This window comes from Stegastes partitus, unplaced genomic scaffold, assembly GCF_000690725.1.
Source record: "Stegastes partitus isolate 25-593 unplaced genomic scaffold, Stegastes_partitus-1.0.2 Scaffold1387, whole genome shotgun sequence".
NCBI classification, from domain to species: Eukaryota; Metazoa; Chordata; class Actinopteri; family Pomacentridae; genus Stegastes; species Stegastes partitus.
In genome coordinates this window covers 118,159-144,174 of record NW_007579118.1, presented here as the reverse complement: position 1 = coordinate 144,174, position 26,016 = coordinate 118,159, and the positions used below count along the sequence as shown (strand labels likewise).

General features: G+C 42.6%; 2 protein-coding genes across 2 annotated transcripts in view; both read left to right on the top strand.

The window, feature by feature from the left end:
* The window catches only part of LOC103370207 (potassium voltage-gated channel subfamily H member 2-like), a 25,191-nt gene extending 20,980 nt beyond the window's left edge, over positions 1-4,211 (top strand). The window contains exons 10-16 of the mRNA XM_008299177.1: positions 37-230; positions 383-485; positions 692-843; positions 955-1,289; positions 2,384-2,489; positions 3,187-3,288; positions 3,786-4,211. Of these exons, the coding sequence (XP_008297399.1) occupies positions 37-230; positions 383-485; positions 692-843; positions 955-1,289; positions 2,384-2,489; positions 3,187-3,288; positions 3,786-4,211 (1,418 nt within the window). The remainder of the gene's footprint in view (positions 1-36; positions 231-382; positions 486-691; positions 844-954; positions 1,290-2,383; positions 2,490-3,186; positions 3,289-3,785) is intronic.
* Positions 4,212-13,474: 9,263 nt separating this feature from the next.
* LOC103370206 (microtubule-associated protein 4) overlaps positions 13,475-26,016 on the top strand; it is a gene marked incomplete at its 3' end in the record, with an annotated part of 130,694 nt that continues 118,152 nt past the window's right edge. Inside the window, exons 1-2 of the mRNA XM_008299175.1 lie at positions 13,475-13,521; positions 20,132-20,216. The remainder of the gene's footprint in view (positions 13,522-20,131; positions 20,217-26,016) is intronic.

Sequence of the window (26,016 nt, the reverse complement as noted above, 5' to 3'; positions counted from 1 at the left end):
TGTGTCAAAGGTTTGCTTCCTTTTCACCCTCCCCAGGTAAGAACGACATCTTTGGTGAGCCGATCAACCTGTACTCCCGTCCAGGTAAATCCAATGCGGATGTGAGAGCTCTAACTTACTGCGACCTCCATAAAATCTTCAGAGAGGATGTTCTGGAGGTGCTCGACATGTATCCGGAGTTCGCAGACCACTTCTGGAACAACCTGGAAATCACTTTCAACCTCAGAGACGTGAGTTTGCTACTTCATCTAAGAGCAGCTGTGAATAAATTCAGCTCATGTTCAGTTGGGTGATTGCATCTAAGTGTCTAAGTTAGATGTTTTTTGCTATCTTTACTGTTTATCTTTTAATAAAGAACATTTAATTCTGGTCCTTGTTTCAGACCAACATGATCCCAGGCTCTCCCAGCAGTGATGAGTCCAAATGTGGGGGATTCAACAAATTACGGCGACGCAAGTTATCATTCCGAAGACGTACAGAAAAAGGTTACCGTGGCTTTCATCTCTCACTTTGACCACTTGTTTTCAGCTGCATAAAAACTTCTAAATAAAATAATGCCTGAATAGTTAAAGAAAAACTACTGCAGTAAAGATTTCTTGATTCACATTGCTTCTCTGATGCTCATCTTTGAAAAGTCAGTTCTGATACAGGTAGATTGACTTTCAGTCTGTCCCTGCACACTTCTGTCCAGATGATGCAGATGCAGGAGAAATTAAGAAGTCCCATAAGACTGTAAGGCGAAGACAGCGGGAGGCAGCCAGCAACCAGAAACAGGAGGAGGCATCAAAGAGGCAGTGGGGGGCACATCGGAGCTCAATGTCTTCGCACTCCAGTGGGGACGAGGTGCGACTCCACAACACCATCATGACTCATTTATAACACACTTACTGTTTTGTGGTTATCGCACCCCATGAAAAGAACTGAGCTGAAGTCCTCCATGTACTCTTCTTCCAGGGGGAAGGGACAGTTGTGACCACTCTCGCACCCCCACCTGCAATGCTGGAGAATCTGCAGGCTCAAGCCACACCGCTGAGCTTCAGTGAGACCACCGACGGCGATGGAGACCCCAAGACTGGGAACACTTGCAATGCCCTGTCAGGGGCATTCTCAGGTGTGTCCAACATTTTTAGTTTCTGGGGGGAGAGCCGGGGGAGTGGTCAGTACCAGGAGGTTCCCAGCTGCAGCCTAGCCTCCCCCCCGCCCCTCAACACACCGCTGCACAGCCTGAGCCGACAGCAACGCAACCAGCTGGACACTCGCCTGGATCTGCTGCAGAAACAGCTCAACAGGTACAAGCGGCTGGGTGTCTGTTCTGATTTGTGTGAATGTGTGTGTCGATCTCGCTGCTCTTTTGTGTTTTGTTTTGTTTTGTTTTGTATCTAACAATTGTTGAAAAAAAGACAATATTGAAGTCCCTGCTGGAGGGTTGGAGTCATCTGACAGCCTGAGAGCATTTCTTCTGCCTGGCTGCCTCTGAAGGAAGCCGCTCCTCTCCACTGCAATGTAAAAAAATCCCATCCCTGTAGCTGAAGTAGCTGGATGAGGCCGCTTTGTCGGGTCTTGTTGGGATCACAGGCTGTGTGTCTTTGTGCTATGAGGAGGTCTGCGCCTCCAGCTGAATGCTCAGAGTTTTAATGCATGATTGACTGGATGCCTCTGCTGGATAGGATGTGTCAGCCAGCTGAAGGTGTTTGTGAACAAATCTGGATGGGGAGCAGCGGTGTGTAAGAAAAGAAGTCCTTCCCAAAGCACTGGAAAAATCTGCACATATGGTAAAGTCTCTGTTTGGCCTCCAAACGTTGAACAGAGACTAAGACATCAGCAGAATGAGTCCTAATTAGCTGGATGGGAGCTTCAACTAGGACTCAGCAGGCTCTATACAAACATATAGCTTCTGTATGTGTGCACAGCGTATTTATCTATTTCCACAGTGAGACAATAGACTAAGGGGTTAGTTTACTTTGAAGATCAAATTAAACTTTGTTGAGTCCTGTGGGGGGAAAAGGACTGTTCCACCTACAAAAAGGGACAAAACAGCAAAATGAGAAGAGAAATGCTAAGTAAGCAAAACAAAATGTATTAAAGTATAATAATTAGAATGGACAGTCTCTCTGAGAGGTGGAGGGACACAAAGTACATGTAGATGCTGCCAGCAGTGTTCGAATACGCAGTTTTATTGTCCTAGATTTTGACCCACTGGTTAGGATGAGATTTTACACACAAACTTTACTGCTTAAATGGATTTTATCGTTTAATTTTCACATTTCTGCTCCCAAATCTTGGCTGTTTACTGCCTCTGCTATCCAAAATGATGTTATTGAGCAAAACATGAATCCTGTTCATACGGTCTAACAGTTAATCATCTCCTACACACTGTGCTCAGGTTGGAGAGTCGCATGTCAACAGACATTGGAGTGATCATGCAGCTGCTGCAGCGGCAGATGGCCCTGGTTCCTCCGGCCTACAGCGCCATTTCATCACCACCTCAGGTAATAACACACTCACACACACACATGTATGCACAGATGGGTGACAAGTCAAAGGAAAAAAACAAATCTTTGACCCCAAGGGGCTCCAGGGCTCCAGGGCTCCAGGGCTCCAGTCCTGCATGTCCCTCTGGCAGGATTTCAGTTCATTTGTTCCCGGAGAGGGAAGAGTCACCGCAAATCAATAAAAGTTGTTCTGAGTGATCACCGTTATCCTCTGATGTTGGACCTTTCCATCTGTAGGGTACAATGGGTCACTAAATGTTTGATTAGAATGTAAATGATACGTATTATATGCTATGGCCTTCACCTATGGGAGATTTTGGATCCCAGTGTTCCTTCCACCCCCACCATCAAGAGAGGGAATGTCAGCTGGAAAAATCATGATTCCTCCAGTAGAGTTCAAGAGACTTAGGGAACCAAAGTTTCATTGAAAGTGTTTTGGCAACACATTGTGGCCCACCACTCCACTGCGATGCTTTCTGTGTCCTTTCCTTTAATTTGTCTCCAGCCTGTACATAAAGCACGATGCTCACTGTCTTCAGGTCCTTGTGATATCAACCATCTGTCTTTGAGACAAACTAAGTCACCCTGTCAGCAGGTGGCAGGATAGAAAGAGCTTCTCATCATCTTTAGGGACTGACACAGGCTGTAGACAGAAAGCTTCATGCAGATAACCAAGAAGCTGTTTCCTCTACAGGCCTCGCCGTACCCTGGTCCCGGTCCAGGACCAGGTCCAGGAGAGCGAGTGGCTCAACCTGTTACACCTCTGGAGACGGACACTCTGACCTCCCTGTCACAGGTGAAGCACAGTAAAGTCATTGCTTGGGGACTTTTACTGTGCTGCCCCGTTTTTGCTGAATAAAAGTTGCCCTTTTTTTTTTTTTTGCACTGTTTTTGTTTATCCTCTGGTCATCATTATTTATTTCATTCAACGGTATCACAGTACTTTTAGCGACGGGATTAGATTGCAGCATTTGATATGCAGTACATACCTCACGTTCTGATTACATCATGATCAACGTAAAATTTGACATTTTATATATTGTATCAAATTGAATACATTCTTGCTGTGTATATACAACAGTTCTTCAACTGAGTGAAAACCACTGACATATTAAAAGTCATCAATGTCAGCATCACAGCATTAACATGCATTCATAGTTTAAAGTTTCCATGACTGATTATTTTCATATAAAGCACAGATCACAGATGTTAGCTCTTATTGTGAATAATGATAAAAGAAAGAGTAGCAGCAGCAGGTCCAACTAACTAACCTCTAACCATCATTCCCTGCAGATCTTGGATTCCCAGGACTTTGAGGAGTTCCCAGCCAAGCCCCTTGACTCCCTGCAGCCCCAGGACTCCCCTCTGATCAACACCAGCCACAGCCAGCCCGCCCCCTCCGGGCTGGACAGCCTGGGCCAGCATCTGGAGCTGGAGCTGGGACTGGGCAGCGGGGTTGGGGTCATTTCAGGGGCAGGAGCAGGGGCAGGTTCAGGTTTAGGTTTAGACTTAGGGAGCGGGGCAGTGGGCTCAAACATAGGAGCAGGGTTAGACTTTGGTTCAGGGATATGTATGGAGGCTGAGGTGGTGCCAGCTGCTGCAACAGGAGTGTCACCTTTGGATCCTGAGACCCCAAGGAGGCTGTCCCTCCAAGAACCACAGACACCTCTGGACTCACGGACACCACAGAGACACAGCTCCGACCCTGGGGGGAGCTAAGGAAGAGGTGGGGAGGAGGGGGAGGAGAGTGGGAGTAAGGGAGGGATACAGATAGAAAGAGAGTGATGTTTTATCCTGCAGGTCCTCCTGTTTCCATCACAACACACGCACTCTGGAGATCAGGAGGCATCTACTGTACCTACCACCTAAACCTACCCGGCTACCGTATCCTCACCTTCAACCTCTCAAGTACAGACTCACTGCTCAGAGAGAGTGAAGCAAGGCAGTGGGTCAAGGAAAGAGTAGAGGCCTTTCTCTGGCTCTTTCCTGAGTCCCCTCCCTCTCCTCATGAAACATCTGGAGCTTTCTGGGCTCCACTATGGTACAACCTTTAACCAAAACCACAAACGGAGCAGAGAGGAGCTCTGCCTTTCAGTGAACACAGTCTGAGTGTACCCAGATCAGTCTGGTTTGGACCTCTCAGTCATCCGCTGAGGACGACACTCCTTCACACTCACATATAAATGACTGCTAACTTGATGAAGAATCCCTTTACTGCTGTATCCAGTGTTGGATGACTGACCAGAACAAGCAGAGACAACATTGGACAGAATAACGACGAAACAAGTAGCCATTTACGTCTTGCACTGAAAATCCTATTGATATAATAATTATTCTATTCTTTATGTCCGTGGCGCTTCCGATAAACTCACAAACTGGTTGGTAAATTGTAGTGTTAGCTGGCCTAACAGGAGTCCTGCTGTCCCGTTCTGTCATTGGTTCCTTCCCCCTGACGTCCTGCCCCAAGAGGCGGAGCCATTGCTCCACCCTTCCCAAGAGCACACTGGATTGGCTGGTCTGCACCTCAGGGGTGGGAACTGGAGGGTTAAAAGCCATGAATTTTCTCGATGAACATATCAGCTGCCCTATCATAAACATTGTACAGATTTGCTAGTGAGTGAAGAACACATGGCATGCTTAGGCAGCGTCACAAACAGGTAAACTGGCAAACTTACAAGTTTCCCACAAGAACAGCGCACCAAATAAACCACCAAGTCAATATCTGAAAAAGGCAGGAAATCCCAGCTCACAAATTTTTCGAGTTATGAGTTTTGACCTTAAAGACAAACAGTTTGTTCATCAACCTCTGTAAAGTGATGAAGCAGGCAGTGACGCGACGCTGCTCTGGTTCCTAACATCGAAGCCCATGCATAAAGGGAAAAAAAAAACAACAAAAAAAATGTGTGATTCTAGTTTATCAGTTGAATTTGCTACCTCAGATTTCATTGGTCCTTTCTTTTTTTCACCTGAGCACGCACCCAGAATGCTTTTACCTTGTACATAAGAGTCTGTCATGTGATTCGTAAATATACAAGTTTGCCAGTTTACAATGACCAGCCGAATGCGCCATTATTCTATGTATAGTACAATATGCAAACACTGGCAAGAAGAGATGAGTGTGTGCGCTTTAATCTTATTATATGTGTGATAAGTTCAGGTCCAAAGCTTTTTATGTGTGTGTGTTTGTCCTTGTTGTTGTCTTACAGTCTGCAGAGCTTGTCCTATACTGCGCTTGCTTCCACACACTGTAGAGAGGGTCACTGGATTTTGATGTTTATTTAGTTTGCCCCGCACTAAAAGATGTGAATGCCTTGTTTGAACAGGCAATGAACAGGTTCGGTGTTTGAATCTAGACAGCACAAACCCTTTACAATGCAGGTAAAAAAAAAAAACTTATGACGCCATCCAAGTCTATCTGAGAGTTATACAGCAGTCGTGAACACAAGAGGAGTAAACTGTACTTTAGTACCTCTGTTCTAGTGAATATTTTATATTAGGTGTTCACTTGAGCCCATTTTGAGGTCTTCAGATACACATCTAATGCTTGTCATGAACTGCTTGCAGGCCAACATAGTAACACAGATTCTCTGAGGTATGAAGAGGCTCAGACAGACCATGACTTCAGCGCACCATCATTCTACTGACAGAGTAAGATAAGACGTGCAGCATGTACAGAGACAGACTGGTCGGGAGCATCGCCTGATTCAGACACTATCAGCCTGTTATCAGTGCACATCATCCCCAGACGTGGGTCAGTAGGCATCTCCTCCACCTTCTGGTGAGCATTGTCAGCCATTCTCATCACTGATAAACAGAAAGTTATCCTAGCAATGCCAGCAAGTGAGATTTTTGCATGCACAGGACAAAATGGAGCTCTGGAACATCAGGTGGTCATAGCAACAAGGTGTATTTTAACCCAGACAATGATCTTTTTCTACACAAACCAAGTAGAGTTGGTCCCTGAACTAAAACAAACACAGAGTGAAAAACAGTGAAAGTAAGAGTCAAAAAGAAGTATGGTCCAAGATGGAACTTGTACTCAGGTCTCCTGGATGAAAGGCCACTGACTTCCATTACATGGGCTGACGATGGCCAGTGAGAGGTGGAGTAGCTGCTCATATGTGTGGACATGATGTGCACTGGGTGGAAGCATGCATCCACTGAGTTTAATCAAAGTGAGGCCAGTTAAAGTCCTTCGTCTGACACTGTTCAGGATCATGAAAAGCTGCCACTGCTCAGGTCTCATGTGGCTTACCGCGGAGCTGTTAAAAAAAATCAGCAGTTTATCAGAAGTGAGAGAACGTATAGAGCTGATTGTAAAACTGTGAAAATCTTTTGCCTCCGTCTTTCATCTTCCTTCAGTGGAAAGTTTTCCAACCCGCGCATCACATCAGCCACCATTTAAAATATCTCATCAAGAAAATGGCCATTTAACATTTATAAGTGCTCCTTCGGTTTCAGCCAAACTCTGAGGGGTCAACAGCTGAGGCCACAGCCATGTAAAAGTGTACAGACTGCATTTTGAATTAAATATCAACAAGCGAGTGGCTGCGTACGAAGCCTGAACACTAACCACTAACTGTATGACTAACAGGAGTTTGTGAGAAGAGGTTTTCATCGCCAATGCCTCATAAACTAGCAGTAAAGCGTTTACAAGTTTAACATGCTAGAAGGTACACAGTACATATCTGCAGTAAACCTTTTTTTTAACTACCAAGGAATCTGTAAAAACACTGAAACAGCTGAAAATCACTGCTGGTCCAATCAGAAATGTCCATCCCGTGCATTCAGAGGTCCATACTTTACATTTTTCTAGTTGTCATCTCTAAATGGAATAAATAATCATAATTTTACCTTTACCTACAGGATTTATGATGAACTGAAGCATACATGTCAAAACGTGGGGATACAATTGAATACGGTGTAGTGGGCAGACTGGAGTTTACCCACATGCCTGGAAATCATACGAAGAGCAGGTGCAATAAAAGCCCTTTACAGTGGAGCTGAGCTGAAATAGCTCTGAGCTGGTTGTTCTGCATGAAGTCAATTCCTGCTAGATCTTTCAGTTTTTTTTTGAGTTCTTCAGATGAAGGAAAGCAAACCCTTGTGACATCTTCAAATTGTCTTCCCTGATACAAAATTACACGGACAGACCCTTTTCCTGGACCCCACATCCACGAGTCATCACAAAGGGGGGTAAAAAGAAACCTGTTGTTGAAGTGCAATAGTCCTTTAAACAGTTACCACTTGTAGCAGCTGAACCACGTCCATTAATTTATTAGCACTTTATTTTTTTAAACAGTGCAGATGTTTAATAAAGACTCAGGAATGTGTCCGTGATGTCTCGGGGTTGATTTTCCTTCGTCACACGACTCAAAACCGACCAATCAGAGAGAAATTAGAGGAGCTTCTCATTTCCAGGGTTTAATTTTAGTTGAATTCTCCTTTAATGCAGAATCGTGAAGATTGTATTTTGCTCCTTGTGGGTCTAAGCTATTTAATTTATTTATTGTTGTTGGATTATTTTTGTTTGTCTGTGGATTGTAGCTAAAATAACGTTTATCACTTTGTGTTGGGTTAACGAAGAGGAGCGAGGAAAGGCTCCACATGTTCCTCTGTTTATTTAAGGGAATTTACACTCACGCAGGCATTCTCAATATTTATTCAATATTTATTAATCGAAGTGCTTGATGAGCAGTGCACATTATTATTGCTATTACTACTATCATTATAATACACTGTAAATTCTGAATTTTCTCCCTAATGCAGTCAAAGCCACATTCAGGACACAGCGTGCATGAGGCCTGTTGTTCCAGTCGTCGTCCGTTCCTGTGCAGTGATTGGCTGTATGTGTGTCACGCTTTGTAAAGGTGCACTTTAGTGTCGAACCAAAGCAGGCAAAATGCTGTAACAAATCATCACCGGTGGCTTTTTAAACTCACGTGTAATTCAGCTCTTTAAGTCGAAGAGTATGTTTGACTGCAGTGAAGTCGTAACTGTAGCTGGACTATATGTGATTTTAAGAGTTGACTGAGGATATTTTTTACAGTGAATTCAAAAGAATATTAGGTGGGGAGTGTGATCAGATCGGTAAACTCGAACCAAGAGAATTAGGGGAGGGTGTAAAAAGCTACTCTGGCTGCTTTCAGATGAGCGACGGTTCACTTGCAAAGTTGCTAGAATCTCTTTTTTTCCAGCGTTCTGGCGTTTTGACCAAATCTACTGAATTCTTCGTACTACTGAACTACTCTACTACTCTGCTTGTTGTCATTTCCTTTGCTGACGCGCCCATCACCATCAGCTAGCTTTTACCGGCACCAGGAACAAGGTCCACAACAGACGTCTCTAACATCCAGTAAATATTCAGTGAATCTGGCATCACATGAATTTATCATTTTTGTCGTTGCTTTTGTTTGTTTCACAGTGCAGTGCAGAGGTACTGATTTCCAGACGTGGGCTCTGCTCTCCATCTCACATACTGTAGCGAGTGTTTTGTTAGTCTTCAATAACCAGTCACCTAGTGGCCTGAACTGCATTTTACATTCAGAACTATGACCTCAAAACTAGAATGTGGTTGTTGTCGACTCTTCTTGTTTGACCTTGTACATGATGGTAGACCTTAGCGGATTATTCAGTGCTAGAGGATATATTTATGTAATGCATACTGCATATTATAACAGTAGAGGGTGCGCTTTGGAGGAAATACAAACACTAAGGGATGGGTGTGTTAGTGGGTGGGGGGGAGGGGGGCGTTTAAAGAGAGCATTTTTTCCCCCTCTTTGCATTTTGACACACACACATATGTACAAACATAAGAACTCAGCCTGCAGTCACACACACCTACACACACCTCCCTCAACAGCTCTTCCATACTGCTGAGCTTTTTTCAGCTCTCTTCAACTTTCTATAAGTTCTGACAGACTTGGGTCCTGTATTTGTAGATATTTTGAGCACTTGGGGAGGGGGGGTTTGGTACCGTTTACACAACACTGGATCTGCTCTGTCACTCCTTGCCTGTACATAACAACTTCTACTACTTGTAAAGGAATCAAACTCTTTGGCACTCGTATAGCCAGCACTATGCAGAAACTGAAAAATTTCTTTGGCATGCTTTGAAATGCAGAATACTATAGACAAAAATATACTAAATAAATAAAAGTCTGCTCTAATTTCTTATTAAAATAATCACCTTACTGAAAAAAAGAAAAAAAAGCTGTCCATGGTATAAATGGATATGATGATGATGATGATGATGGTTATGATGAGGGTGATGAAGTTAAAGACTTTTAATATTGTGCACATTTTTACTTGCATGCTGCACTGAAAATCATCCAGCAATGAGAAGGTTTGATGTGCAAAGCAGCTGATTTTTGCTGTATGCTTGCAGACTGTGTGTAGAGTGAAACACTGAATTCTTCCGGGTTACGGGAGTGTCATATTTATATATACATATATATACATACTACTTCCAGGTCATGGAAGAGAGGGGTACTGAATAGCTGCAAACATAGTGATCCTAGATGATACAATATTATATTGTATATTTGTATCTTTGGTTGCAAACCACTGTAACGGAGTGATGCATGTGTGGCAGTCCTGGGCCGAACTGTTAAATGTTTCCCAAATATCCTGGAGCGCTTGATTTTCCTGATCTTGCTCCACTTTGACCTGAGAAGTTAAATCAAGTGCACCTATAAATTGTAGAAATCCTGCTTAGCCCATCTGGGACAGGCTACACTCTGACTATCATCAACACATGTGAGTGTAGTTTTGGATCACATCTTACTTTCTTTCCGGTGTGTTGGGTGTTAAAATCTGTTAGCAATAGCATATTTTTTACACATTCTGTTGGAAAGTACTGAGTCATGAGTTGTCCCAGAAAAACTTCTCACAGATGTTGTGAAAATCTTTTTAATTGTGTATATTCTACGGCAGCCCCTGGGATATTGTTTAACCACGAAGTTATAACACAGGGCTGACCAATGGAGTGCTTCTAGAAGCTCACAAAACATCACTCATATCAAAGATTGAGGAAGGTTGGAGGGGAAACAGTGACGCTCCAGGTTCTGATTGTGTGATAGCATTAGCAATGGTTGAACTTTATAAAATTTCAAAATGTTTCTTTCAATAAACCTCTTTGAAAGCAAAATCATCATCTTTGTGTTCAATTCATGTGCCTGTAACTTTACCAACTGTTACAAAGTTCCCTGAAGACATTAGCCCTTAAAAAAAAAAAAGTGAATTCCTGAAACATTGTTTTTTTTTTCAGTGAGGACAAGCCCCAGTATCACTGACGAGTAAACACAAACACCTTCACATTCCCTCTCTGGTTGCTGATCAACCCCCGAAAACCTATTTCTGTACATCAAAGTTACATATTTAGATTCCCCCCATACAAGATAACAGTTTTCTGTATTAAAATATAACTCTACACCAAAGTTCCTTAGAATGTTTAGATCTATAACATCCTCACCTCTAATCTCCTGTCACTCCTCCCTGAGCACACCAGCTCACCCATAACTCTGCTCAAACATTGTTAAGCTACTCTACACCCCACAATAATAACAATACTGGAGTATTTCAGGCATGCATGGTGTAACCAGGAACAGATTCTGAAGAAGAAGAATGATACAGAAAGTTTTGCTCTGCTAGTTGACAGGATTTGTTCATTTGATTAATTTGAAACCCTGAAAGTTAAAACTGTCATCAGCACACTTTAGTTTTAAGATGAAAATGCTCAGCCATGGTGTTGGCTTACAAGAACATATTCTATCTATATTTACTGGACTGTAGTTTTTTTGGTTGTTTTTTAAATCTTCTGAACAGATGCCCTGCTTTTCATGAAGTAAACTTTCAACTATTTCTTATGAACGCATCAATAACAATTTGAAGTGAAACAGAGCAGCAGGCATGAACGCATCACCTTCTGTTATCCTGCTGGTGTGTTTCATTCTTGATGGAAATTCAGAATGGTTGTCTAAATCTTATCTGTAACTTACTGCAACAGCAGATCCACACAGATTCTCTCCATAAATGTCATACGGAATACGTAAGCCTGTGATGCACAGCTACAGTGCTTATTTTAAAGTAGTGTCGCTTAATCATATGGAAGCCTGTTTCCGCCAATGAAAAAACATTCAATATTTAAAAGTCATAATTATCCATCCATCCATTATCTATACACCGCTTAATCTACACTACAAGGATACATGTGGATACAACCGACTGTGATGTATAGGTTACACAAAAGTCCCCCAAGTGGACTTTCATAGACTAGTAAAGTAGCATAATAACAACAGCTACGTGTCTACATACACAGCTGTCCATGTGTCTGCACAGGGGTACAAAGAAGATGGAAGACCCTGCAGCCAAGCCAACAGCCCTGAAAAGCTGCACTTACACACACAGTTAAGCTAAATGCTAAAATCAGCATGCTAAGATGGAAATATTGTAGAAAATATATGCTGTTTTCCTGCTATAGCCTCTCACCGTCCGCCATGTGGATAGTTTACCATATTAGTTTAGCATGCTAATATGCGCTAATTAGCACTAAACACAGAGCACAGCTGAGGCTGATGGGGACTAATCACACAGGAATTTGGTCATAAACCAAACACAAATTCAAACTTACACCTGATGATGGAGCCAAATAAGAAGTCAGCATTGCCACAACACATCATCTGGGGACAATGGACCTCTATTACATTTCTCTGAAGTACATTAGTAAGATTCATCCTCCTGGGACCATCCATCCATTATCTATACACCGCTTAATCCTCACTGGGGTCGTGGGGGGCTGGAGTCTATTCCAGCTGACTCAGGGTGAAGGCAGGAGACACCCTGGACAGGTCACCAGTCTATCACAGGACTACACTTAGAGACAGACAACCATCACACTCACATTCACACCTACAGACAATTTAGAATTAAAAGATTTTTTCACTGACGGGAACAGGCTTCCATATAATCATGGGGGAAACATTGTTAAAACAAACAAACAAAAAAACACAAAAATTAGTGTGTCCAAAAAATTCCCAGGAATCAAACTGGGACTGTGACTGAGGTTCTCCTCTGGAGTGTTCAGCCCATTCAGTGGTCTCTGCATGGGAGCAGGGCTTCGGAAAACACCAAGAATGTCCATCCCCAGCAGGGAGAGACACTGCAGCCTGATGTTGGTCATGTTCACCACAGGGCGTCACTGTAAACCCACAAACCATTTCAATGTTCTTTTGATGTTTTGCATCCTGTGTTGAAAATGTTTCTAAACTTTTACCACCAGTGAAGGAAAAGTCAGCAGCTGCAGTGTGAGACTGAGCCAGAGGAGTTAGTTTAATGCATTATTGGTGGTGAACATGCGATCTGCAGCTCCATGTCTGTGAAGTAAATCAGCTACAGTTAGGTTAATTCATTATCAAGGTAAAGTCTGTAAACCTCATTGGGTTTGTGTTACTGCAGTCACCATCCACTGCTTATTCCAACAACAACACAGACAAAGAAATCCAGCTGCTTCTATTTTTGTAGCTGCCCATGTGTCAAACACACGAGCGGACTCGTATGATTTCTACTTTCCGAGTGAGTGTGTGTGTTTTCTGTAATAACTGTAATTCCTGTCAGCCCGGTGACATTCCAGTGATCAGGGCGGCATAAGGGCGTCTTCCTGGGCCGTGGCCGTATCCAGAACCTTTCCCCTCCGGCGATTGGATCGGCACCGTCCCGTAAAAGGAGTCAAACTTCTCCATTGTATGGACAGGGTGTCTGTCAAAAGTGCATATGGTGACGAAGAAGAGCCTGCCCAGGATTGAATAGTTGTTATTGGACTATGAGGATGTTAGTCAAAGATTAGCATCGCTGTGATTGGATAGCTAGAGAGCCAGTCAGAGTTAGCGGTCTGTGATTGGAGCAGAGCTTCTCCGGGGGCGGGGTATGTTAGTCTGCGTCCTGCGGAGTGCACTCTGGGGTGGGCGGATCGTAGCGGTGACAGCGACGCTCGGAGACTCCCGACAAACTGTCAAAAAGCAGACAACTAACGGTGAGTCACGTTCAAATATGAACGCTTTGTTTCAGTCGGTGTGTGTGGAGACGGCAGCTGTGTGCAGTGAGCGTGGAAGTGGAGGGCGGACAGCTGCGGTGTGTGGAGCAGTGAAATGACGGTGATTTTGGATGAGTGATCTCACAGCACGCATCTCAGCGACGGTGCTCGGGTGGAGGTTAATGCTGCCTTCAGGTGCCCCTCGGAAACTCTTACTCTCTGAAAGAGGCAGGTTGAGTGCGCGGTGCATTGGTATTAACTAGTAAGCGCATGCTGTTGTTGTTTTAACTCAGTTGAACGCGTGGTTTCTACCACTGACCAGCAGCTGGTACTTTTCCTTTCACGTTTATTACTCAGGGGGCGAGGTCACGTGCAGCTGAATATGGCGGTTTCGATATTTCGGACAGCCGTAGAGGCAGCACGGTGAGGTTGCACCGTCCCAACAGAGCCACAGCAAAGTTATGCAAGCTAGCTCCTCTGTCTGTGTGCATCTGTCCATTCATTGGCAGTGTGTGAGGAAGATAAACAGTAAAACTACCTACCTTCTGCTGTGGTCAGATACAAAGACTAGTATGATTGAGCTTCAATAACCTCCTGCATGGACAGGCTTCTTCCATGTTCCTTATAACTCCAATCCTAACACCACCTGATGGGTTGGTAGGTGGTTATTCTTAGTCATGCACTGTCATTGATGATGCACCCAATCTGAAGAGAGGCACACGTGTCATCTGCTGTCACTGTTGTTTTAGCTCGCATCATTAGCCTCCCTCTGTGTAAGTGCGTGTTGTGTTGCTAATATGGCTACAATTACTCATCCTGAGCCCAATAAGAGTCAACACCATGTCTGAGCATTTCCACCTTGAAGTAGCAGAGTACTGATGAGAGTCTCATCAACACAGATTCCAGGGTTTCATATGTAACAAACCTAAAGAACCATTCCTGTCAGTTTGCAGGGTGGGGCTTCCTGGATCATTATTCATCTTCAGAATCGGTTTCCAACTCCAACACGTTGAGCTGATTTACTCCAGTGTTGCAACTTCCGGCCATACAGGAGTGTAGAGTACTTTTATGGTGTTTGAGCAGAGTCATAGGTGAGCTGGTGTGCTCAAGCTGCAGCGAGTGGCAATACTAGGTGTAGAAAAGAGGATGGGGCTTTATAGATCTGCACATTTGAAAGGACGCAACAGGAAAGAGTTATATCTGAGACATTTTGAGGCAGGAAGGAATTGGTTTTGTGAAGAAGAAAAAAACTTCTAAACATACCCAAAGATGTGTCTTTAGGGGTTAAATGAATGACCAGAGAGAGAGAGATTTATTATAAGAATGAGAATCATCACAGTATGAATGCATTAAGTTCCTAAATATTAATCATATCAGATTATCACACTGCCCTGATTGCTGTCCCAGAACTACTAGAACTATGCTTCAGTGGGTTTTCTGTGTTGAATAGAGTGCATTGATTTGTACATTTAGATCCTACACTTTTTTGAAGCTCAGTGCATTTTAAAACTCTGACATACTCTGCAAACTCAGACACCTGGATTGTCTCCATCTACAACTAACTGCTGCCACCTGCACTGCAATATTACCGCACAGATTTGCCACAGAAATTGATATAAAGAGGATTCACAGCCGAAAGGATTGTCCCTCTCCCTCCCCCTCCTCTCTCTCTCACTCTCCCTCCCTCCCTCCCTCCCGTCCTCACTCCTTCTATCCAGATTACTCTCCAATCCTCCACCAGCCAGATTACCGAGTGGGAAATAAGAGGTGGGACTGATCTAAGGCCCTGAATTCATTATGGACCTGATCCAGTCACATCCCTAAAATGGCCCGTTGCTTGTTGCTTTGCTGTAAGCCCACCAAAGTGATCAGGTATTAGGCCCGAGGGGTTGACGGTTATCAAACAGGTCAGAGGGTTTGTTTTTTCCGTTGGTTAATCGCTGTCATGCCAACTTAGACCAGAGTTGCTAAAACGAACTGCAAAGCAGAACATCTCTGTGTGATATCAAAGATGAAAGTTGGGAGGCACATGCCTCAGTCGAACCACACCTGAAGTTGTGTTTGCCTCAGCTGAGTCCCTCCCAGCTCCCCTGCTGTCTGTGCAGAGAAAACACAGACACCAGGAGGAGCAGATAAAGAAAGTTGTGGAGGTCTTGAGAAATATTGTTTAGTCAAAGTGGAAAGGCCTTTCTATAAGAGGCTTTTGTATCAGCTCCTATAAATTGACTGTAATGGCCCAGTGTTTAAATCAAGTACAAGACCACATCATACATTTTCTCAGCAGGGAGTGTCATTTTCCAGCAGCCGGGAGTCTGATGCTGCTTGTCTCCTGTTCTGTGTAGTTCTGTATGGGAGAAGCAGTTGTACTACTTTGGGTGCAAAATCAGAAATTCCTGTTAAGAAGAGAAACTACCTTAAAAAGCATTCACTGCCTCTGTTTTATAGAAATACCACAGCAGAGGCTGTGTCACGACGAAAAGATATTTCCAGAGAAACATCTGTTTTTTTTGCTTATTATTTTTTAAATGGACAAATTCAGTGTTTTAGATTTGAACAAAGTACCACTGTCACTGTCTGACTGTTAACGAGGGCCTTTAGAGGAGGCCCACTTTAATCCTCAGGAAGTTCTTGCCAATATTAAATACCGCTCTCAGTAGTTTTATAGTTGTGGATAGTTTGGGATTCTGGGAAAGAATCTTGCATGTTGTGCACTGAAAAGGTGAAAATAAACTGAACAGTGGGCTGCTGCTGCTGAATCTTGTTGGTAAAACAACATACAAAACTAAACTAAAACTCAACCAGTTTTGACTGCTAGTGTCCACCTGACATGTTTTTGTCGGGCAATTTGTAAAGCTGGACATCTATTTTGACTGAAACGACCGGCTGTGTAACACATAGTGCCCTGCCAGGACCAGTTGAATTTATGATCCATGAAGCATGTTTGCCATAATCTAATGACATGCTTGAAAAGTGAGCTTTGTTTAGGGAGTGTAATTGTGGAGTTGGTGGGATGCTTAGTCATTTTATTGCTCGTAGAAACCAAAAGCGAAAGACAATACTGCAGATAACCTTAATGCAACCTTAGCTAGATTGCATTAGCTTCAGTAGGTCATTTGTATCAAAAACTGAATGGATACTGACCCTTGTGTGGAGACTCTACATCTGAGTGGAGGGCCCAACGTGTTAATCTTTGAGCCACAGATGTTAGTGCACTTATGTGTGTATGTGGTTTCAAGCACCAGGATGATCTGTATCATATCGGAACCAGAACGACCAGCCTGTAGGCTCGTTGGAGCTGGGTATCTTTTTACACATTTTCGATATCTATACCAGAGTAATACCTGGGATTTGGTTTGGGAATGCAAACACAAATTCTTACAAAACAAATTAAGACAAAGAGAGCAGCCACTTAAAAACTTTATCCAATAGTTAAATTATGTAAAAGAAAACAAAGGTAAATTTAAATGTGATGATACAACAGTTGAGACCAATAATTTATCATCTTCTTTCTGTACAGCCTAGAAAGGGAACTGAGTTTTGATACAAGGGGCACATTGGAAACCAAAATCCACTGTTCTGATCTGATGTCACAGCATTTGATTACCAGTTAGGATCATTTTTCAGATCAGCACAACAAAGAAGAAAAAAAAAAGCAGGATGGTGGTGGGGGGTTAGAGTTGAGGGAGGGGGACAGACTCATCCATGACTGTCAGTATAAACTGCTTTTAACACTCCCTGTTCATTTGAATGCACCACTCCTTTGTATCTTGTTCCTGAAGCTGCACCAAGATTGAGGGAATTATTCCTTGCTGAGGCAGAGCTATGTTTTCTATGTTGTCTGTGTGTTTGTCTGTAAACAGGATTACACAGAACTACCAGGTGTGGAAGCGAATCACTTTCTTTCAAATTACGGTAAAAGACTTTGTGGCAACGAAACTTGCAATTAACACATTCACATGCATTCTGAATATGGGTGGGGATCTGTATGGCTAACACATCAACTCCTGCCTATTAGACCAATAAACCAGCCATATGTTCAGTTAAGGTGCTCATTGTTGCATGCACGCCCACAAACCTTCTTCAGGCTCAGCAACAGAAAACAAACTGAAGGCAAAGACCAGAAAAAAATGTTTTTCTCCGTATGTTAGCTTTTCCTTAGAGGCATCCTTTTGTCCCCTTATTTGGGAGTATTAGATGGTGTTATCCTGCTCTGCTCTCATTGGTCCAATCTGACTGTAGACTGATTGTCAGTCCTGCAGATAACAACCACGTGAGTGATCACTATGTCAATATACCGCTTCTCCTACTCTGTGATGTTTTGCCGATGACATCGTCTTTCGTTGGGAACTTTGATTTGTTAGAATAACTTGGCTGTGACTCAGCAGCTCATTGTCTGCAAGAAAAGCTAATTTACATCAAAGAAATGATAAAACCCCACTAATAGCATTACTGCTGTTAATACTGGCAGATGTAGATCATCACTGGCTGCCAGTTTAGTTTAATATCATAATAAAGTTGCAGATTCATAGTAAGTTCCATGGGATAGTATAATTGAATCTTGAATGAACGTCTGGTGACCACAGCTGGAGGGAACAGTCTTTCTCTGTTATATAGAGGTTCCCATGTATTGTGATGGACTACTGAAGCCCTTTGACTTAGATGCTTCATTACTGGATTGATCACAGCCTCGCCCCCTCTGCTTTCCCGTACCGAAGGATGATCACACAGAGCAGAGGTTTATATCCGGTCTTTATGCTCTCTAGCTTTGGGTGGAAATATTAATGCTCTGTTTTTATCTTTTTTGGATGGTGTTCTTTTTAAATAATGAGACCATTGCCCTAAGCAGGCATAGTATTTTCCCTTCCAGGAAGCAGGGAAATGAAAAATGATTGGAAAAAAAGAGTACATTTGTTCAGATAATACATCTAGGGTTTTTTTTTGTTTTTTGTTTTGCAGGGCTGTGGGTGGTTAGACAGGTATGTCTCTCCACATTTCTGTGTTTTTGTGCAGTTGACTGATGCCAAGCGTTGTTGATTGTATGAAGTGACTAAACACGTCAGCTATAGCGAGCCATTTTTTAACAGCTAGCCTGCATATGTATTGCTGATATGTGTAATTCAGTTCTTCCCTTGGTAAAAAGAACATTTCAGATATCCACTTTTGCCATTTCAGATGTCCATATCATCATTTCTCCTATGACAAATGACCATTCATGTGCAGCTGAACTGCAGATATCTGTAACGTATATCTGTTCTGTGAATCGCAGCTAAATTATGAATGAATCCTGTTTCAGATATGTGCAGTTCAGTTCTTCCTGTCATGATTCTAGTTCGAGATATCTTTAATTCCACTCAATTTCAGACATCCACATTGTCCATTTTAGAGGTCCTAAATTTAGTTTAAGCTATTCAGAACGACGGTGTAAATATCTTGATCTGGAATTCTAGCTATTCAAAGTGATTAGATATGAGTGAATCGATATTTCAGACTGGAATTCTGCCCACATCAGAATCAGTCACAAGTCTGGGTTGTTCTCCAGAAACTCCTTGCTGATGAGTTCTTCCTATTTTGCTGCAATTTCTAGCAATCTTATCCACCACAGCGCTGTTAAACTGCTTCGCTGGACCAGTATCCAATGAGAAGCCTCGTATACACAACACCATGTACAACACTTCAGACAATTCAGTCCGAATGATGTTTGAGATATCTGCAACTACTCTAAACTGAATTACCGGTACTGCTGTTGTTTTGACTGGTCAGATGACGTTATAGATATCTGGAATCAAAATTCTGACGAGTCATGGTGAAATTACAACTAGTGAAAGTGGCGTTACATATGTCAGTCAAACTGGGCCACTGAAGCTTAAAACAGCCTGCCATAATCAGCCTTTAGAACATCTACCAGCGTGGCTTTTATTCAAGGCTTAAAAAGAACAATCAAGCCGACATGTTAAATGTGGAACATTTATGGTAGCGCCATAAAAATGGAAAGTTGGCAGAACAGTTCTGGGCCATTAGCCATTAATACTCAGTATTTATTGAAGTCTCAAGTGATAATTAGGCTCCTTTGGCCCATGATTAAACTGCTAGCATATTAAATCTGAACACGATACACATGATTGATTGTGATATACATTTTGTGCAGCACGGATGTAGAAGTACATTTGTCGTGGGCAGTACAATGAGAAAATACACACATCGTAAGGGAGACATATGGAGGAAAAAAATAGTGGAAGGAATGGGTGAGTCAGGAAATAATGACCACAGTAGGAGAGGAGGCAGAGGAGGAAGGAAGGAAGGAAGGTGGGAAGTACTTAAACAAACAGGCAGGTTCCTAAGAGTTTCTTGCGTGGAAGAGGTCCTGAATTCTTCCCAGGCTGTGGAATGTCAATTGACTGGATGTGAGAGTCATTGACTGGCTGCCTTCTTGCTCTCCGCCCAGACCCTTTAACACACTGCCGCCCTGATGGATTGTCTGTTGTGGTTTCCCCTCTCTTCTCCTTGGCTGCTTATTGTGCCTGGGCACCATAATTCATCTTAAGTATGTTAGATAGGAGACTTTACTGTTCTATGAAACTGCATATTGAAGCTTATTTGGGGGTTTTTCCAGGTGAAGGAAGAGCCAGGGTTAGACGTGGGGCTCAGGAAAGCTGATCGGTGCTCCACAGTGACTGCAGCAGGATACTCTCTACAAGGTCAGCAGCCTGCTTCATCTCACCTCTGTCTAGGAATCAGGAAGCAGAGGAAATCCATCATCTACTTGTCTCTCTGCTGCCAAACAATGCCTGTGCTGAAGGCAGTTTAGTCTGGGACAAGGACTGCAGTATTATCCTTACATAATGATGCTTTCTCTGTTTCCCCGAAGCTAATCGCAACACTAAAAAATTGAACAAGCTTTCATGAGTGGTTTCTGCCTCGGCTTGCCTTTAGCAGTTTGTGCATAATTTTCAGACAGCAGCCCTCTTATTGATAACTCAGCTGTGTCGCCGTGTTGTAGCTCGGATGTTGGAGAGTCAGTTACTAAGTGCTCTGATGGTTTTGCAGTGTGGCCCAGAGTGGGCTGCTATGATGGAAAGTGAAAGGCCAGAAACAAAATTAAAGAAACTGTCAGGAATAGTCCTTCCACTCCCACTGAGGGGAAAGGTGTGGAGAGAAGAGTTTAAGACTGATCTTCACAGCTTCATCATTCAGTTTGTAAAATGCCAGAGAACAGTGAAAAGTGTGTTAGTGATTCTAAATTGTTGACATCTGAATTAAAAAAAAAAAAAAATCTGCATATTTACTATAATGTTTCAAAAATTGCTAATTGATCTCCTTGATTAAAAGCTATACAGATCAACCCCTAGTTTGAATGTCACCTTGTTGTCGTCATCTCTTACTTCCTGACTTGTATAATTACTATCTAATAAGAGCAGGGACCAGATGTGGGAAGGATAATGACTGTACATGTGGAATTAGTTTTCCTTTTTCCCCCTGCAACAAGCCCACCAATCAAAGCTCGGTGAACTAAGACTTTCGTCATTAATTAACGTTTGATCAACTGTTGGAGGCAGCCCTACATTCATCCACATCTCCAAGCCTTGTTGGTAATGATTAGATATGTTCTAATTGTGGCCACAGTCACTTATTTGCATGTGGCAGGTTTGCTGCCATCTTTTTAGCAGGGCTAACGTGTACCAGGCAGCTTGACCTGGTAAAGGCGTTTTTGAGTGGACGTGACCAGCACTCACCGTGGTTAATAGCTCCAGGGCTGCCCGTAATGCTTTCCATCAGTATTGACCCTACAGTGGTTCTCTGAAACATTTCAGGCTGTTTGTTGTAAAATCGATGCGGCTTTAATACCTGGTGATTCACTGATGATGGCTGTGTTACGCAGCCTTTAATTTACTGAACCAGACTGGACTGGTTGTGATTTAGCTCATGTTTGTGTAGAGGAATTAGTTATAAGTCAGTGCAGCACCTTTAGTCCGTCCTCCGCAGTTGTCACAAGTCTGCAATCAATAGAGATATATTTATGTTCAGTGTGTTGAGCCAAGTGTTGGCAGACAAGCTTGTAGTTAAACAAATGGTCGGGTTGTTTGAGTTCTGTCCAATCTTCAAATGGCTTCCATCAAGTAGCTGTTTCTGCCGTTCGCCATCAGATGATTTGTTGTCTTTTAATGTTGTCTGGGCTTGTTAAGACTCATTCTGAAACAAGTCACAGACAAGTGAATGTATGAATCTTTCAGCGCTGTATCCAAAACCCATTTTCATCAGTCGTCACTTCTCCTTGAGTTGCTCTCATTTTCCTTCCAGAAACAGAGCGAGGAAAGACCCGTTGCTCGTCTCCACTCCACCGCTCCACTTTCTAGGATGATGCATAACTATTGATTTTATGTTCAGTCAGCCATCACATCCTGTTGACGGCGGGGATACAAAGTAGTCCAGGGCTGCAACTCATTCTTTCAGTGAATCAATTGATTGTTTATCCACTGCTATTAACTATTTCCCAGAGCCCAAGGAGGTTTCTTTTTATGCTTTATTCTTCCCTACCAACAATCCAAAACCCATTTACATTAATTCACAAATATTTATTCAGTTATCACAATTGTTGACAGTAGTCTATTATTTAAATAAGGTAAAATGTCCTGATTAGATTTTAGTCTTGTACATTATACCTACTGGACATTGTAGTAAACAAGCATCAGCCAGATAAAATGAGGAAACTTTATGTATGTGTATTAATAAGAAGCACAATAGCACAGTGCTAGTGCTGAAAATACCTGCAGAGCCTCAAATATTAACTAGAGTTTAGCCTCTTTTTTTTTTTTTTTTTCAAATCTACAGATTTATTCACAGTAGAAAATGGAAAAGAGTTCATAAGAGGCAAAGCTCATTCACATATCATATTTGGTGACATGCTAACCGACGCAAGGAGCTAACAGCTAGCACACTAGCTAACCAAGACCATGCGAGTCAGTTATAGCAACTCACTGTGCTTCTCTGTATTTCTGCACTTAAATAGTTATTCCCTCTTGGCATTTATGTTCGATAACTGTCAGTTAGCTATGAGGAAGAAAAAGGCCTTCAAGTATTTCCGTATGTATCGTGCATATCAAAAAATACATAAAAATGTAGAAATATATAATTAAATACATAAATGTGAAGTAAACACATTTTGGTCAAGTCTTTAACTTACTTTCACATTTCCCTACATCATCTTTTACTTTTGTATTTCTACATTCCTTTATTTATTTCCATGTTTACATGGACGAACCAGATGATACAAGCTAGCTGTGCTAACCGTGAGTTTGGAGCTCCTGCCTCGTGTAAATGTAGAAATTCAAATGTAGAAATTGTGTGTATTTAATCATTGACTTCTGCATTTATTTATGCACCTAAGTCATTTTTCACCCTCCGTAGTAAGCTAACAGCTAGTTAGCACAGCCGCTAACAAGACAATAAGCTCACAGTTTATTTAGAAGGTGTGTTTGCACTCTTGCTCATGTCTCATAACTGTCACACCACTCATCTTTTATGAATCATTTATGGATCTTGTGATGCAGAGGATTTAATACGAGTTGATGCACAAGTTAACACCCTTTGCTGGGCATAAGCATCTGTAGTGACTGCATTTTCTTCTAGTTATTTTTTGAAAGGCCCCTTTTTTGTTTGGTCGGTGGGTGGTAGATATATGTTTGTTTGTTGTCCGTTCAGTGAGTTGGGTGGGGGTCGGTTGGTTGCTGCCCTCCTCATCTTTTGTTGCTATTTTGTAGTGATGTTTTTTGTCCTCCGCTGTTGTCCTCCCTTTTTTCTTTTTTTTTTTTTTTTTCTCTCGTTTTCCCGTTTTTTCATTTTTTTTCCCCCTTTTTCTTTTAAAAATGATTAATTAGTGTTGTTTGTTGGTTATTCCACCTTTTTTCAGTCCTTCTTTTTTGTTGTGTTTGTTGTCGTGGGGCGGTTGTTCTCTGGTGGTTGGTTGCGCCCCAGTGGTTGGTGGCGGTGCTGTTGTTGGTTGGTCGCCGGCTGGTGGTCAACAATTAATATTTTATGTTGTTCTTCTCTTGTTGTTGTTTTTTTTTTTTTGAAACTTTTTTTTTTTTGGGCGTGGTGGTCATCGTTTTTTTTTTGTTGTTTTTTTGTTTTTTTTGTTGTTGTTGTGCTGGATGGTGGCGTGGTGCTATTATGTGGCGTATTGTTGATGTTGTTTTTTTTCGGAGGGGTGGTGGCGCCTAGTCGCCTATTCTTTGTTTGTTGTGGTGTCGTGTTCTCACTGTTTCCGCTGCCACTGCCGCTCTGTGACTGTGGGCCTTGGCGGGTGTTCGTGCTCCGTGTTCCTTTTCTCATGGTGTGGTGATATTTTGTTTTATGGCTTTATTTTGTGCAGTTTTGTACATGCAGTTGTCACGGTCCAGTTACTATACATGGTTATATGCTCTGAAATGCATGTTGCACAGGAAAATATATTGAATTCGAAAAAAAGTGGGTCGTGATTTAGTGACCACGGGAAAATGTGGGTCCCAGGGTGAGACCAGTTGAGAAGCCCTGGTCTTGGGTCTTCAAATTTTCAGGAGTTGTTCAGAAGTTTGTGGTGAATGGAGAGAATGCAGCAAATTCTGGCAACCAAGATGACATTTTTTCTCGCTATAACCTCTCAAATTCGTGTTCAAAAATTGCGTGTTTTTTGGATTTTGCACAAAAAATTTTTTCTCCGTTCGATCTGTTTTATTTGTTTTATTTTGTTGTTAGTATCTTATTTGCATTAGCAATGCTGAGAAATCTTTCATATGTTCGTAGAAATGGGAGTTATGGCCGATCAAAGTTGACATAGGTAAAAAGGTAATTCATTTCCAAATGGCCAGATGGACATTGTGAAATGAAATTTAGGATAGTAAAAGATGGAAGTATCATCTGCTTGTGTGGCAATCTACCAGACCTCCTGCGGAATGTGTCCTCTAACCGGTGAAGTCCTCCTGCCCTCTGAGCGAGAGACTCTCAGCTCCTGTACCAGAGAGAGGAGCAGCATGGTGACGTAACCATCAGCACTACCTCCAAAGTGTGGAGCTGAGTTGAGTAATCCCCAAATAACTGCAGTAGACGAGAGTCAACTGCATGATAGAGTGCTACAGACTCTACACAGTGTCATTTGTCTGCCATCGGAGTGTTTGCAGCGACGGTAACTCGTAGCTTTGTAGATGTGTAAAGTATACACATGTGTCACAAATTAAACAATCTGACATTTTATTTGAAATAGCAGGACTGTCTTCGTCCATCATTCGGTGATTCCACAGAGCTGTATCTCACAGACACACACACCGATGTGTTCACGTGTGCGTTAAATCTGTGGAAACACGTACGTAGATGTGGGTCTGGAGGGGTGGAGTCTACGATTGCGTGACAACTACAGATTGAATGAATGAAATGATGGAGGGATAGAGTGCAGAGAGGAAGAATGGGATGGTACAGAGTGAACCGGTCGCTGTAATCCCCCTTCACAACAGTAGCAGCTGGACCAGTGTGTCAGCAACCAGGCTTTACTGCTGCCAATCAGCTCCACTGGGAATTACAGAGCAGGCTGAAGAGATGGATGGATGGATGGATGGATGGATGGATGGATGGATGGATGGATGGATGGATGGATGGATGGATGGATGGATGGATGGATGGATAGGTAGGTTCACAGAGGTGTCTTCTAGACTGTTAAAGAGAGAGACTCTGAGTAACTCCTATCAGAGAACTAAACAGAACAGATATATGGTAGAAGAGTTTCTCAGGGCAATCTGGATTAGCCTTAAAATGAAAATGTAGACTTGTTCTTGACATTTCAATTGGCCTGATATTCACAGAAGAGGCTAGGGAGACAACAGGCATGATGTAATCGTAGTGAAATGGACATGCCCATCTCATATGTCATCAAAGGACCAAAATACAAAGAAAAGGACAGCCAAAGGGGAGAAGTCTGGCTGACTGACAGCGCTTGTATATGGAGGATAATTGAGACAAAACCCCTGCAGCCTGGGAGCTACACTGCAAACACTAACAGGTTCTGTGTCAATAGAAGAAATATTGAAATACATTTACAAGCACAAACTGGGCTGTCCAATGAGAAGAATGGAAAAGTCTCTTTGTTCTTGTTTTGTAAGAGTTTTTTTTTTTTTAACTGTATAACCACACTGACTGTTTGTCAGTCCCAGCTGTTGGCTTTGGATTGTGGTTACACGAACCAGCAAGTCAGCAAATATTCCTGCGAACACTTTAAATACTTGACAAGTGAAAGAAACATGTGCTGCTTCTGTGACACTTGCACAGCACGTCAGCCTGTCGTTTCTCCTCTAAAGTCCTGGTGGAAAGTCATTTCACATTTTAGTTGTGTTGCAGATACGTAGTCATATATTTGCATGATAGAGCTTGCATGCTGCGAGGCCCTTTTTCAGTTCCTCTTAGCCTTGATGTCATTTAACAAAAAAGTGTCCTTCTGTGTGGACACTGTCAGGCTGCAAAAGACGTTGCTCTCAC